At 36.5% G+C, this 12,545-nt stretch overlaps 1 protein-coding gene across 1 annotated transcript in view; it reads right to left on the bottom strand.

Moving 5' to 3' along the window:
* Nucleotides 1–12,545, bottom strand: part of ACAD11 (acyl-CoA dehydrogenase family member 11) — a 93,200-nt gene that overhangs the window by 53,138 nt on the left and 27,517 nt on the right. Inside the window, exons 6-7 of the mRNA XM_029215478.1 lie at nt 2,254–2,395; nt 1,552–1,673 (exon numbers count right to left, since the gene is read on the bottom strand). Of these exons, the coding sequence (XP_029071311.1) occupies nt 1,552–1,673; nt 2,254–2,395 (264 nt within the window). The remainder of the gene's footprint in view (nt 1–1,551; nt 1,674–2,253; nt 2,396–12,545) is intronic.

The raw sequence follows: 12,545 nt of genomic DNA, 5'->3' as shown, positions 1-12,545 counted from the left end.
AATCTAAAGAAACTAAAATAAAATTAAAAACTATAAAACCAAAGAGAAGGCAATGAGAGACTTCTAAGAATATTTTATCTCATTTTTTGGACCCCTAATTTAGGTGAAACTATTCTCCTTTGAACAGTGTTAGCTGAATGCTCATCTGTTTTTCTTTGTTAATTCTCCATGTTCTGTGTTTCCAACATAATATACTCTCCTGTTCCCTGTCCCAAACACAATGAACTGAATTTCATTAGTTTATTTCTTTATATAATTCTTTGTACAATAAAACACTGTAGCAGTCTTTCCGTCATTTCCAATTTCACATTTCTAGTTAGAATGGAATGTTCATGATCATCTCTAAGGCTACTAACTACATAGTTTATGACATACATATTAATTTCGATCATAAACCATGTCAAGCTTTTATCTGAAATGAAAATACATTTTAAATTCAAAGCCTATCTGTTATCTCACTTTGGAAACTGACAGATATAGAAACATACCATAAACCCTATTTTGAGAAATGCATCCAATCAACATGATTAACTAATATGATTAATATGATTCTAAACTACAGGATGAGATGTAAGACAACTATTTCCTAGACATTTCAGTTATTGGAGGGCAGCATGAACTCTGAGGACAGGGAAAAATAACCATAATTTTCGTTAATCCTTCTTTTCCCATTCTTTTTTGTTTCTAAAATCTCTTATTTACTTGTTCTTCCTCCAAGCCCTAACCCCTTACCAGAGATGAAGCATCTCAATTTCTTAAAAAAACTAAGACTCAAAGTATAAGGGAGCTGAGTTAGTATAATGAAGAATGCAATTGTCTAAACTGTAAATTTAAAAAACTGAATTTATGTTCAGTTTTCTCTCAAAATTTATCAATAACTATCACATTATTAGAAAATGGGAAATGGACAATTAATTAATTATGTGTTTGAGTGAGCTTATCTACTCACTCAAACACATAATTAAGAGGCTCTGTATGCTAGGTACTGTGCTGGCTTTGGGAAATACAATGATAATTCCTTCATCATCAGCCCTGATTAATAGGGTTTTATAATCTGAATCAGATATCATATAAGGAGTTTAACTCTTTCTTATATTGGATATTCAGGAAATAACCAATTCTCACATGCTTTTTCTCTTTTTGTTATTATGTCTTTCTCTCTCCCTTCTTCCATCTTTTTCGTTTGTTATACCAAAAAGTGATACCACATTTTGCTACTCAAATTTTTCCCTTGCCAAATTCCTATTCTGTAAACTCTGGATTTATGTTTTATCCATGTCTTGTATTTGTTATTATGGAAACTAAATTGATCTAAAGATAAGAATATAAGGGAATACCCTGGTGGTCCAATGGTTATTAGGACTCTGTGCTTTCAGTGCCAGAGGCCCGGGTTCAATCCTTGGTAGGGGAACTAAGATCCCACAAGCTGAGCCATGATGTGGCCAAAAAGAAAAAAAAAAAAAAAGGGAATATAAAACCCCCAAAGACCAAAAATATTGTCAACAGTACATCAATAAGTAATGGTGAAACACATGTTAAAAAATTAATTACCTGTGCTATTCCAGCAATTTTAAAATATGAAAGGGCAAGAAAGAAATTCCAGTTAGGAAGATCAGAATTAATTCCCCTGCAGCGGCAATATATTGAAATCAGTTCTTCCATTGATGGTACCCCTATAAAAACAGTATATACTATAAACTTTAATACGAATGTCATGGTGAATATTTTAAAATGTCATATTGCATATAAATATAAAGCTGAACATAAAATTAATCCATATAACAAAACATTAATCCATATAACAAAACATTATAATCTATATAATTATAATATTATAATTAAAATATTAACTATAATATAATCTTATAATATATTATTACTTATATTACTTATATATAGTATAAATTATATTATATAATATAAATAATGTATTATATTATTAATTATATATATAATAAAATATAATATTATAATTAAACATTATGATCCATATAATTATAATCCATATAACAAAATATGCTCTAAATGTTGATTTCCAAAAGAACATTATATACAAATGATTATATTTTGTAACAAATTACTAGAAGTGGAATGATACATTCAAAAAAATCGATAGAATAAAATGATTTAAAAATATTTCAAGAAACAAAAGCTATTTATCTAAGATTGCAATATAATCTTTTTATTAATTATGAAGCAAAATAAATATAATTTTATATTAATAGCAGTTTAGGCAACATTATGTTTTCATACCTATGTTTTCTTGCAAATGAGGACTTTGACTTAACAATGGAATGGTCCTTGGCCAAAAGTAGAACACAGAGAGATGAGCCAAGTCTGACAGAGGATGACCAATGGTTGAAAGCTCCCAATCTAGTACAGCTACAACTCGAGACTGTAATTAAAAATAAAAAGGTTTTAATATATTAAATCCAAAACAACTAAAATAAGGAGATGAACGAAATAGAATATATTGAAAATCATATTTTCCATCAAAAGCAAATGTGAGGCTGTAGTTTGCAGTCTTTACCCACAGCGGCACATTTCATTTATCAAATAGAGCCAAGTCCCCTGGTTCCATTGCTGGCCAACAGCTCTGCATTTTACTTTACACAGCCTTAACATGTCTACTAATGAACGGAGGCAAAAGCAGTTGAAAAGTTTCAACTGGGAGTAACTATAGTAAAGAAGAAATTCTAACAATTACTTATAATTTAAGAATCTATTCTCTGGTAATGAATCTTACAACATAACAAATATTACACTCTTATGACAATAGTAATTTTTTAAAGTAAGTTATTTCATGCTATAGATATAAAACTATAATTGTTATAAAAGATGCTGTTTGTTTTATGAATACAAAATGCACCATTATATAGCAACATGATAAAAGAGTTGTGTAATTTGGAACCAATAACACGGAAAGCTTTCCTCATTCTATTTTGTAACAATATGTATCAATAAAAAGGGTACAAATGAATACACAAAGTTGAAAGAATATACACCAAACTGATAGCAATGGCTATGGTTACTTCAAGGGACTGAAGCAGGAGGGATGGAATATGGGAGGAGACACTCCATTGGAGGGTTCTGTACGGGAGGAGTGATATAATAGGGTTTGTATTTTAAGGTCACTCTAGCTGCTATGTTTTGAATAGACTGTAGGGGAGGCGATGAGGAGGCTGTTGCAATAATCTAGAGAAGGTTATCTAAGCCAGATAAAACAGCAAAGCTCACTTAGGCAATGCAAGTTACTGGGTTTCATGCCTTTATGTAACTTTGTGTGTGCTTGCACTCCCTTGCTTCTCTCATACACTTGAACACATTATTGTAGCTTTAAGGAAAAATGTGGTCTTTGGAATCACAGACCTGTATTCAAGTCCTACACACCATTTACTGGCTGTGTAATTCTGGACAAGCTAGTTAACCTTTCTGATTCTCAGTTTTTGCAGCCATAACATACACCTCTTGCATAGAGTTAGTGTGAAGATGAAATAAGAGCAGGTTACATGTCCATTCTGTTTACCAGTGTCTAGCTGCAAAGTACCTGACATACAGTAGGTGGCCAAAATGTATTTATTCAATGAATAAGTACAGAGCCTGGCATATAGCAGGCAATAAAAAATTTACCATTATGACTATGGGAAAAATTGATCACTGCTTCCTCTATGATTTGACTTCATAAGACTTTTTATGGTTGTGGTTATATTGAATTATAAGTTACTATATTAGCTAGATTTGTTAAATTTGCTTAAAAAAGGGATTGGACGCATTTTTCTCTATACCATTCTGTTTGTTTCTGTGCTCTTGACGTCCAAAGAAAAGAAGATGATATACTTAATTATGCTATAAATGTTTAGCTTTTTTTAATTGAAAATTTTCCCTGGAGTTAAGTTTCAAGAAATCTGAAACATTTTAAAAGTAATTACCCACAAAGCTATAAAACAATAGCCAGTGAGAAAAGCTGATGGGTCATCAAATTATCAATTAGTATAAATTAATTAGCCGTGGTTTATTAGAATCCTGTCTATTCCTGTTTGTGTACAGAGCTATAAAAAGCATAGCATAACTTCTAGTGGATGAGGTGAACATTTACTAATTCATTTTGCTGCTAAAGAACTTAAAATGATTTCTGAGAGATTTTCTGAAACCTCAGCACAACTGAAGCTTTTCATTTTGTTGATTATCTTCTAGCTTGAGTTTTATTTTCTAGGTATGCTTTTTGCCGTATTGAATTTTTTTTTAATTTTTAATTTATTTTTGGCTGTGTTGGGTCTTCGTTCTGCACACGGCCTTTCTCTAGTTGTGGTGAGTGGGGGCTACTCTTCATTGTGGTGCATGGGCTTCTCATCACAGTGGCTTCTCTTGTTGTGGAGCGCGGGCTCTAGGCACACAGGCTTCAGTAGTTGTGGCATGCGGGCTCAGTAGTTGTGGCACACGGGCCCTAGAGCACACAGGCTTTAGTAGTTGTGGTGCACAGTCTCAGTAGTTGTGGCTCACAGGCTCTAGAGCACAGGCTCAGTAGTTGTGGTGCACGGGCTTAGTTGCTCCGTGGCACGTGGGATCTTCCTGGACCAGGGATCAAACCCATGTCCTCTGCATTGGCAGGCGGAATCTTAACCACTGCTCCACCAGGGAAGTCCCTTGAATTTTATTAATATGTATGTATATTACCTTTTCAAAACAAAAGAAACACATGCAATACAGTAGGACTGACAATAGATGAAGGAGGTAGGAAAAAATATAATTTTTAATAAAGTGATAAAGCTAAGTGTAGGTTATTACATAAAATTAAATGTCACAGGTCGTATTGATATATAGTTTTTAGTGTTGACAGCAGAATTTGCTCTGAGTTTTCTATGGACAAAATAAAGTATGAAGCATAATCAGTCACAATGTTTATAGTGCATGTAGATTAAAAACAAACCAGCTGCACCTGGGTTGCTTCCAAGTGCCCATCAACAGATGATTGGGTTAAGAGGATGTGGTATATACACAATGGAATATTACTCAGCCGTAATAAAGAATGAAATATTGCCATTTGCAGCAACATGGATGGACCTAGAGAATATTATGCTTAGTGAAATAAGTCAGACAGAGAAAGACAAATACTGTATGATATCATTTACATGTGGAATCTAAAATATAATACAAATGAATGCATAGGCAAAACAGAAACAGACTCACAGATATAGAAAACAAACTTGTGGTTACAAAGGTGAAAGGGGAGGGGACAGGGACAAATTAGGGGTATGGGATTAACAGATACAAACTACTATATATAAAACAGATAAGCAACAAGGATATATTGTATTGCACAGGGAATTATACCCATTATCTTATAATAACCTATAATGGAGTATAATCTGCAAAAACCCTGAATGACAATGCTTTACATCCGAAACTGAAACTAACATTATATTACAAATCAACTGTACTTCAAAACAAAGCAAAAAAACCCAGCTGCTCAAGAGTGACAATTTTCATGGAGATCAGTCAAGACAGCAGAGTAGAAAGACCATGAGTTCACCTCCTCTCAGGAGCACACCAAAATAACAACTGTAAGCAGAACAACCATCAATGAAAAAGACCAGAACCAGCCAGAAAAGATCTTCTACAACTAAAAACATAAAGAAGGAACCACAATGGGGTGGGTAGGACAGGTGGACTCACAATATAGTCAAGGCCCATAACCCCAGGTGGATGACCCATAAACTGGAGAATAATTACACTGCAGAGGTTTTCCCACAGGAGTGAGAGGTCTGAGCCCCACGTTGGGCTCCCCATTCTGGGGGTCCTGCATCAGGAAGATGAGCCCCCAGTGCATTTGGCTTTGAAGGCTAGTGGTGCTTAATTGTGGGAGTCCCAGAGGATTGGGGGAAACAGAGACTTCACTCTTAAAGGGTGCACAAAAAATCTCACACACTCCAGGACCCAAAATAAAAGCCATAATTTGATAGGAGCCTGGGACAGACCTACCTGTTGATCTTGGAGAGTCTCCCAGAGAGGCAGGAGGCAACTGCAGCTCACCCTGGGGCCACAGACACTGGTGGCAGCCATTCTTGGGAGCTCCTTCTACCATGTGGACATTGGTGTTGGCAGGCACCGTTGTGGAATCCTCCCTCTGGCTTATTACCCCCAGGACCCAGCCCTGCCCTGGCCCAACAGCCTGCAGTCACCAGTGCTGGCGCGCCTCAAGCCAAGCAACTAACTTGGCAAGGACACAGCCCCGCCCATCAGCAGACAGGCTGCCTTAAGACCCCCTAAGCCCACAGCTGCCTCTGGATGTGGCCCTGCCTACCAGAGGGCCCAGGACCTAGTTCCAGCCACCAGTGGGCAGGGACCAGATGCAAGAAAACCACAATCCAGCAGCCTGCAGACACAGCCCATCTACCAACAGGCCAGAGACCCTGCCCTGGGACAAGCCTGGCCCCAGCCCTGCTCACTAGCAGGCTAATTCAAGCTTCTGGACACCCCAGACCCTGTGTCAGAAACCCACCCCCCACCAGCAGCAATCTGATACCATCTCTGGAATCCCTGGACCCTGCAACCAACTCCAGGACCTTCTCTGCCTGCCAGTAGTCTGGAAGTAACCCCAGGACCTGGCTTCACCCACAAGGAAGGTGGGCAACAACCATGGAGTCTTCTGGACCCTGACTCTGCCAACCAGTGAGCCAGCACTAGCCCTGGGGCCCCCTGGGCTAGTTCTTCAGTCAGCGGCCTCGTGACCCAGCCCCGCCAACCAGCAGCCGGCAGCCTCCACACAAGGCAGAGCCTAGCAACCAACCAGACTGGAGGCTAACCAAACCTACCAGATTGCCCACATATTCAGCTGTCCACAAGAGAAGGTTCCAGGTAGCCCTCATAGGGGGAACCCCTAGAGCATATAGCTTGGGAGATGAGAAAGAAGTGCACTGCTGGGATGCATAGGACATCTGCTACAGAAGGTCACTTCTCCAAGGTTGGGAAATGTAACTAACTTAGCAGATACATAAAAATACAAACAGCAACTTAAGCAAAATGAGGTGGCAGAGGAACATGCTCCAGATGAAGAAATAAGACAAAACCCACGAAAAAGAACTAAGTGAAGTGGAGACAGGACATCTACTTAATAAAGAGTTCAGGGTAGTGATGGTAAAGATGATGAAAAAACCCAGGAGAAGAATGGATGCACAGAGTGAGAAGTTAGAAGTTCTTAACAAAGAGTCAAAAATATGCAGAACAACTGAACAGAGATGAAGAATACAATAAATGACATGAAAAAATATACTAGAAGTAATCAATGGTAGACTAAATGATATAGAGGAATGGATCAGTGAGCTGGAAGACAGAGTAGTGGAAATTGCTGATGTGGAACAGAAAAAAGAAAAAATAAGGAAAAGAAATGAGGACAGTTTAAGAGACCTCTGGGACAACATCAAGCACAATAACATTTGCATTATAGAGGTCCTACAAGGAGAAGAGAGAGAGAAAGGGGATGAGAACATATTTGAAGACTTAATAGCTAAAAACTTCCCTAACCTGGGAAAGGCAATAGACATCCAAGTCCCATAAGTGTAGAGTCCCATAAAGGATTAACCCAAAGAGGAACATGCCAAGACACATTTTAATTAAAATGGCAAAAAGCAAAGATAAAGAGAGACTATTAAAAGCAACAAGGGAAAAGCAAAAAATAACATATAAGGGAACTCCCATAAGGTTATCAGCTGACTTTTCAGCAGAAACTCTACAGGCCAGAAGGGAGTGGTACAATACATTTAAAGTGGTGAAAGGAGGGCTTCCCTAGTGGCACAGTGGTTAAGAATCCACCTGCCAATGCAGGGGACACAGGTTCGAGCCCTGGTCCTGGAAGATCCCACATGCCATGAAGCAACAAAGCCTGTGCACCACAGCTACTGAGCCTGCACTCTACAGCCTGCGAGCCACAACTACTGAGCCCGCGTGCCACAACTATTGAAGCCCACACGCCTAGAGCCCGTGCTCTGCAACAAGAGAAGCCACCGAAATGAGAAGCCCACACACGACAACAAAGAGTAACTTCCACTCGCCCCAACTAGAGAAAGCCAGTGCGCAGCAAAGAAGACACAACACAGCCAAAAAGAAATAAATTAAAGAAATAAATTAAAAAAAAAAAGAATAAAGGTGATGAAAGGGAAACCCTACAACCAGGAATACTCTACTCAGCAAGGCTCTTATTCAGATTTGATGAAGAGATCAAAAGTTTTACAGACAGACAAAAGTTAAAAGAGTTCAGCATCACCAAACTAGGTTTACAAGAAATGTTAAAGAAACTTCTCTAAGCAAAAAAGAAAAGGCCACAACTAGGCACAAGAAAATTATGAAATGAAAAAGTTCATTGGTAAAGGCAAACATAAGTAAAGGTAGGAAATTATCCATGCACAAAGCTAGTAGGAAGATTAAAAGACAAAAGTAGTAAAATCATTAATATCCACAATAAGCAGGTAAGGAATACACAACCAATTAGATGTAAAATATGATATCAAAAACAGTAATCATGAGAGGAAGAGAGTACAAATGCAGGGTTGTTAAAATGCATTTGAAATTAAGCAGTCAGCAACTTAAAACAATCACATATATATATGTATGTATACCCACCTACCTCATCATAACCACAAACCAAAAATCTACAATAGATATACATACAAAAAAGAAAAAAGAATCCAAACAAAACTCTAAAGATACTCATCACATCACATGACAAGAGAACAAAAGAAGGGGAAAAAAAAGACCCACAAAACAATTCCAAAACAATTCCAAAACAATTAACAAAATGGCAATAAGAACTTAGGTATCACTAATTACCTCAAATGTAAGTGAAATAAATGCTCCAATCAAAAGACACAGAGTGGCTGAATGGATACAAAAACAAGACCTGTATAGATGCTGCACACAAAAAACTCACTTGAGATCTAAAGACACACAAATACTAAAGTGAGGGGATGGAAAAAGGTATTCCATGCAAATGGAAATCAAAAGAAAGCTGGGGTAGCAAAAGTTATATCAGACAAAATAGACTTTAAAACAAAGACTGTTACAAGAGACAAAGACACTACACATAATGATCAAGGGATCAATCCAAGAAGAATATATAACAATTGTAAATACATATGCATGCAACATAGGAGGACTTAAATACATAAAGCAATTATTAACAGCCATAAACGGAGATATCGACAGTAACATAATACTAGTGGGGGACTTTAACACCACACTTACATGAGTGGACAGATCATCCAGACAGAAAATCAATAAGCCTTAAATGACACATTAGAACAGATGGACTTAGTTGATATATATAGAATATTCTATCTGAAAGCCGAATACACATTCTTTTCAAGTGCACATGGACCATTCTCCAGGATAGATCACATACTAGGCCACAAAACAATCCTCAGTAAATTTAAGAAAACTGAAATCATATGAAGCATCTTTTCCGACCACAACGCTATGAGACTAGAAATCAACTACTAGAAAAGAACTGCAAAAAACACAAGAGACTAAACAATATGCTACTAAACAACAAATGGAACACTGAGGAAGTCAAAAAGGAAATAACAACTTACCTAAAGGCAAATGAAAATGAAAACACAATGATCCAAAATTTATGAGATGCAGCAAAAGCAGTTCTAAGAGGGAAGCTTATAGTGATACAAGCTTACCTCAGAAAAAAGAAAAATCTCAAATAAACAACTTAAACTTACACCTAAAGGAACTAGAAAAAGAAGAACAAACAAAACCCAAAGTCAGTAGGAGAAAAGAAATAGTAAAGATCAGAGCAGAAATAAATAAAATAGAGACTAAAAAATCAATAGAAAAGATAAATGAAACTAAAAGCTGGTTCTCTAAGAAGATAAGCAACACTGATAAAACCTTTAGTCAGACTTATCAAGAAAAAAATGAAGAGGGATCAAATCAATAAAATCAGAAATGAAAAAGGAGAAGTTACAACTGACATCACAGAAATATAAAGAATCATGAGAGACTACAATGAACAACTCTATGCCAATAAAATCAACAACCTTGAAGAAACAGACAAATTTTTAGAAAGATACAATCTTCCCAGACTGAACCAGGAAGAAATAGAAAATATGAACAGATCAATTACCAGTAATGAAATTGAATCAGTAATTTAAAAACTCCCAAGAAACAGAAGTCCAGGACCAGATGGCTTCATGGGTGAATTCTACCAAACATTTACAGAAGAGTTAATGCCTATCCTTTTAAAACTATTCCAAAAGGTTGCAGAGGAAGTAACACTTCTGAACCCATTCTATAAGGCAAGCATCACCCTGATATCAAAACCAGACAAAGATATGACAGAAAAAGAAAATTACAGGCCAATATCACTGCTGAACATAGATGCAAAAATCCTCAACCAAATACTAGCAAACCAAATACAATAACACATTAAAAGGATCATATACCATGATCAAGTTGGATTTACCCCAGGGATGGAAGGACTTTTCAATATCTTCATATTACTCAATGTGATATACCACATTAATAAACTGAAGAATAAAAATCATATGATCATCTCAATAGATGCAGGAAAAGCTTTTGACAAAATTCAACATCCATTTATGATATTTTTCTCAAGAAAGTGGGCATAGAGTAGGGAACATATCTCAACATAATGAAGGTCATTCATGACAAACCCACAGTTAACATCATACTCAACAGTGAAAAGCTGAAAGGATTTCCTCTAAGATCAGGTACAAGACAGGGATGTCCACTCTTGCCATTTTTATTCAATATAGTATTGGAAGTCCTAATCACAGCAGTCAGACAAGAAAAAGAAATAAAAGGAATCCAAATTTGAAAGGAAAAAGTAAAACTGTCACTCTGTAGATCACATAGTACTATACATAGAAAATCCTAAAGACACCACCAGAAAACTACTAGAGCTCATCAGTGAATTTGGTAAAGTTGCAGGATACAAAATTAATGTACAGAAATCTGTTGCATTTCTATACATTAACAATGAACTATCAGAAAAAGAAATTAAGGAAATAATCCCATTTACAGTTGCATCAAAAAGAACAAAATACCTAGGAATAAACCTACCTAAGGAGATAAAAGACCTGCAGTTGGAAAACTATAAGACACTGACAAAAGAAAATGAAGATGACACAAACAGATGGAAAGATATACTGTGTTCTTGGACTGGAAGAATTAATATTCTTAAAATGACCATACTACCCAAGGCAATCTACAGATTCAATGCAATCCCTATCAAAATATCAATGGCATTTTTCACAGAACTAGAATAAATAATTCTTAAATTTATATGGAGGGAATTCCCTGGAGATCCAGTGGTTAGGACTCTGTGCTTTCACTGCCAAGGGCCCGAGTTCAATGCCTGGTAGGGGAACTAAGATCCCACGAGCCGTGCAGTGTGTCCAAAAAAAATTAAATTTTTATGGAAACACAAAAGAGCCCGAATAGCCAAAACAATCTTGAGAAAGAACAGAAGTGGAGGAATCATGCTCCCTGACTTCAGACTATACTACAAAGCTACAGTCATTAACACAGTATGGTATTGGCACAAAAACAGACACAAAGATCAATGGAATATAACAGAGAATGCAGAAATAAATCCACACACTTATGGCCAATTAATCTATGACAAATGAGGCAAGAATATATAATGGAGAAGATAGTCTCTTCAAAAACTGGTGCTGAGAAAACTGGACAGCTACATGTAAAAGCATGAAATAAGAACATTTTCTCACACTACATACAAAAATAAATTCAAAATGGATTAAAGACCTAAATGTAAGACTAGAAACGAAACTCCTAGAGGAAAACAGACCACACTCTTTGATATAAATTGCAGCCATATGTTTTTAGATTTATCTCCTAAAGCAAAGGAAATAAAAGCAAAAATAAACAAATGGAGCCTAATTAAACTTAAAAGCTTTTGCACAGCAAAGGAAACCATCAACAAAATAAGAAGACAAACTACTGAATGGGAGAAAATATTTGCAAATGATATGACCAATAGGGGGTTAATATCCCAAATATATAAATGCTCATACAACTCAATATTAAAAAAAAAACCTGATTAAAAAATGGGCATAAGACCTGAATAGACTTTTTTCCGAAGAGGAAATGCAGATGGCCAACAGGCACATGAAAAGATGTTCAAAATCGCTAATCATTAGGGAAATGAAATCAAAACCACAATGAGATATCACCTCACACCTGTCACAATGGCCATCAACAAACAGAACACAAATAGCAGATGCTAGTGAGGATGTGGAGAAAAGGGAACCCTCATACAATGTTGGTGGGAATGTGAATTCGTGCAGCCACTGTGCAAAACAGTATGGAGGTTTTGCAAAAAACTAAAAATAGAACTATAATGTGGCTCAGCAATTCCACTCCTGGGTATATATCTGAAGAAAACAAAAACACTAATTTGAAAAGTTACATGTATCCAGTGTTCATACCAGCATTATTTACAATAGTCAAGATATGGAAGCAACCTAAGTGTCCATCAACAGATGAATGGATATAGAAGA

Source organism: Monodon monoceros, unplaced genomic scaffold (genome assembly GCF_005190385.1).
Source record: "Monodon monoceros isolate NGI ecotype Baffin Bay Population unplaced genomic scaffold, NGI_Narwhal_1 Super_Scaffold_11, whole genome shotgun sequence".
NCBI lineage: Eukaryota > Metazoa > Chordata > Mammalia > Artiodactyla > Monodontidae > Monodon > Monodon monoceros.
The sequence above is the reverse complement of the archived record's forward strand: the minus strand, read 5'-3'. Positions and strand labels throughout refer to the sequence as shown.